The 2,389-nt window shown below is 36.6% G+C and overlaps 1 protein-coding gene across 1 annotated transcript; it reads right to left on the bottom strand.

The window, feature by feature from the left end:
* Positions 1-387: 387 nt before the first annotated feature.
* Positions 388-2,389, bottom strand: LOC117416155 (DNA damage-inducible transcript 4 protein-like). The gene is made up of 3 exons (XM_034027224.3): positions 2,236-2,389; positions 1,790-2,046; positions 388-1,580 (listed from the first exon to the last, which is right to left on the bottom strand). Exons 2-3 carry the CDS (start codon positions 1,965-1,967, stop codon positions 1,087-1,089), a joined length of 672 nt encoding a protein of 223 aa, XP_033883115.1. The 5' UTR covers positions 1,968-2,046; positions 2,236-2,389; the 3' UTR covers positions 388-1,086.

Here is a 2,389-nt window from a genome sequence, read left to right as displayed (position 1 = left end):
TTCCATTACTGGAAGTTTTAACAAGTCTGAACAGATTTTATTTGGGCTTGTGTCATTAAGTGAATTTACCAAAGGACAGATGTATTAAGGAGAACATGTTGTCTATAAAAGAATGTATGAGAATAATTAGCCCTGAAACAAGAACATGTTAGTTAATCTAACCAATGATATAATAATATTATTAGAAGTACAACATATGTTTACTAATATTCTTAATAGTCTTAATTTACACTGCAGCTTCTTAAAGACTGAATCCTTAGTTTTGTACAGGGTACACAAAACAAGAATACACTTGAATCTATTAGAATGTGTCCAAGTTTTATTCTGTAGCATCTCTGCTGTAATGTAAGTCTGACTTGGGACCTCAAAACAAACACAGAAACAATGTTTTTTTTGGAAAAAAAGGTTTATTTGCTTATTAACCTCCTATATAAAAGTAAAAAAAAAATGTGCAAAGTAGGTGTTTGAATCTCAAATACATGGAGCAACAGAGGCATTAGTGGGGTACCATATAAAACTATTTAATGGTTTACAAGAAAAGTTAACATTGCAATTTCTAACACAATTAGTCTTAAACATAACTGAAACCTCTCAGATAAATATGCTACCACATGTATTATGTTTTGTTAGTCTTTTCTGTTATATAAATAAAACATGAGTTAACATATTCATGTTTGGTGAGGTCTTCAACAGTAACATACTTTAAACTCCTTCATTACAAATATAGCTGCCATGTGTTGTTTAGAGATTGAGGTAAATCTTGAAATAAACAGATTTAATCTGCTTCTTTTAAACAGACCAGCTGCTCAAATTTAAACATCTGGTCATGGATAGACGGTTAAGTTTCTAAAAATACATTCAGTGAGAATAAACATGTTGGGCTGCAACAAGTCAATTTTCATAGTCTTGAACCAGGCTCACTGAAACACTTTTACAAATATTCTGACTTATTGAGGTATTGTCTACTTATAAGTACAGACACAAACATTGTATGTGCAATGAGCATTTAAAAAAAAACTTCCAAGGCATTTATGTCTGATTAAAAACATCATGATCGACTGGTAACTCCCATGGTCACTTTGAGTGTTAGCACTCCTCAATGACAAGTTCTTCTGAACTGTACAATTTCTTTTTGATTACTCTAAACCCAGTGTTCAGTCTCAAAGCATGTCTTAATATTGGTGCAGAATGAGATCTTGGAGCAAAGAGGTCCTGGATCATTGGCCAGAGACCCCCAGATTCCAGTCTCAACACAAGAGTCAGCTGAAAAGTAGGGACCAGGTCTGGATCCACAGCAATCTGCTCAACGCTTTGACATGCGTTTGACTGCTCAACACATAGGTTGATAAGTGCTCCACGCAGTCCACAGGGTTCACTAGCCGCTAAGTGAAGAAGTTCTTGACCAATGTGCTCCATCAGCTGGTCGGGGATGAGCAGTTTGGAGCACCTCAAAGCGCTATCTTTCGCCTCTGTGAGACTCTGTTCAATCAAATCTACCACTTCAGAGCAAAGGGTCTCCTCCACTGGGTCATACAAGAAATCGGATTCTGACAGAGAGCCACTGTCCACACTGTCTGATCCTATGAAAGAAAATAAGGACAATGAGTTTAGATTACATTAGTCATCAGTAACTTCAAAACACACTTTAATCAATCATTATAAGGTTCAGTTGTTTTCAGAAACAAAGTCAGGTTTACAAACGCGTTGGCTTGTGTAGTTATGCCAATCTCAAACAATCCAGCAACAGTTAAACGTGGTGACTCTGTGTACGTTCAATTATTTCTCTTACCAGAATGAGAAAAGGCATTCCTGAAGTGTTCGTCGTCTGAATGTAGGCTGTGGTTACTGAAGTCTGTTAGTTTCTGCATGATTTTCCCCCAAGAAAGTCTCTTGGAGCTGGCATCATCAGTCGCCGCGGAGCAGGGCAAGCTGTTGTCAGGAGTCAGAGTCGCACACAAGGCAGGCATGATTGGTGTAGATTAGCTGTGAAGATCCGTATCTTCGGTTTTAAGCGTTTTAATTGTATTTGCTCAAACTGTTGAATACCTGCATTGACATAATAAAAAGAAGACTTTAATCAAAATTCCACCAGAAAGAATATCGGCATTGTTAACATCGCTTAAACTGAATTTGAATACCGCTAACACTATCAAGAAGCTAGCTTTAACTCAGCCTAAAAGTAAAAAAAAAAAACACAAATATACAAATAATCGAAAATCATAATTCAATACTTACAGTAATATTCCTCCACTGCATTTGATACGGTATATATGGTAAATATGTCACAGTGCTATTCAGTTGTTTGCTGCAAGGATACTTTGTAACCCTGAAAGTGCTTTCCTTCTGTACCCCACAGGTACTAGACTAGCAGGGACAAGGTTGTTTAAAT

The sequence above is a fragment of the Acipenser ruthenus genome, chromosome 7 (assembly GCF_902713425.1).
Source record: "Acipenser ruthenus chromosome 7, fAciRut3.2 maternal haplotype, whole genome shotgun sequence".
NCBI classification, from domain to species: Eukaryota; Metazoa; Chordata; class Actinopteri; order Acipenseriformes; family Acipenseridae; genus Acipenser; species Acipenser ruthenus.
This window is presented reverse-complemented; position numbering and strand designations above follow the sequence as displayed.

Coding starts and splice junctions, on each gene's coding strand:
- LOC117416155 (XM_034027224.3), bottom strand. CDS start 1,967: ATGCCTGCCTTGTGTGCGACTCTGACTCCTGACAACAGCTTGCCCTGC. Junction 1,581..1,789: donor GAATGCCTTTTCTCATTCTG/GTAAGAGAAATA, acceptor TTTCTTTCATAG/GATCAGACAGTGTGGACAGT.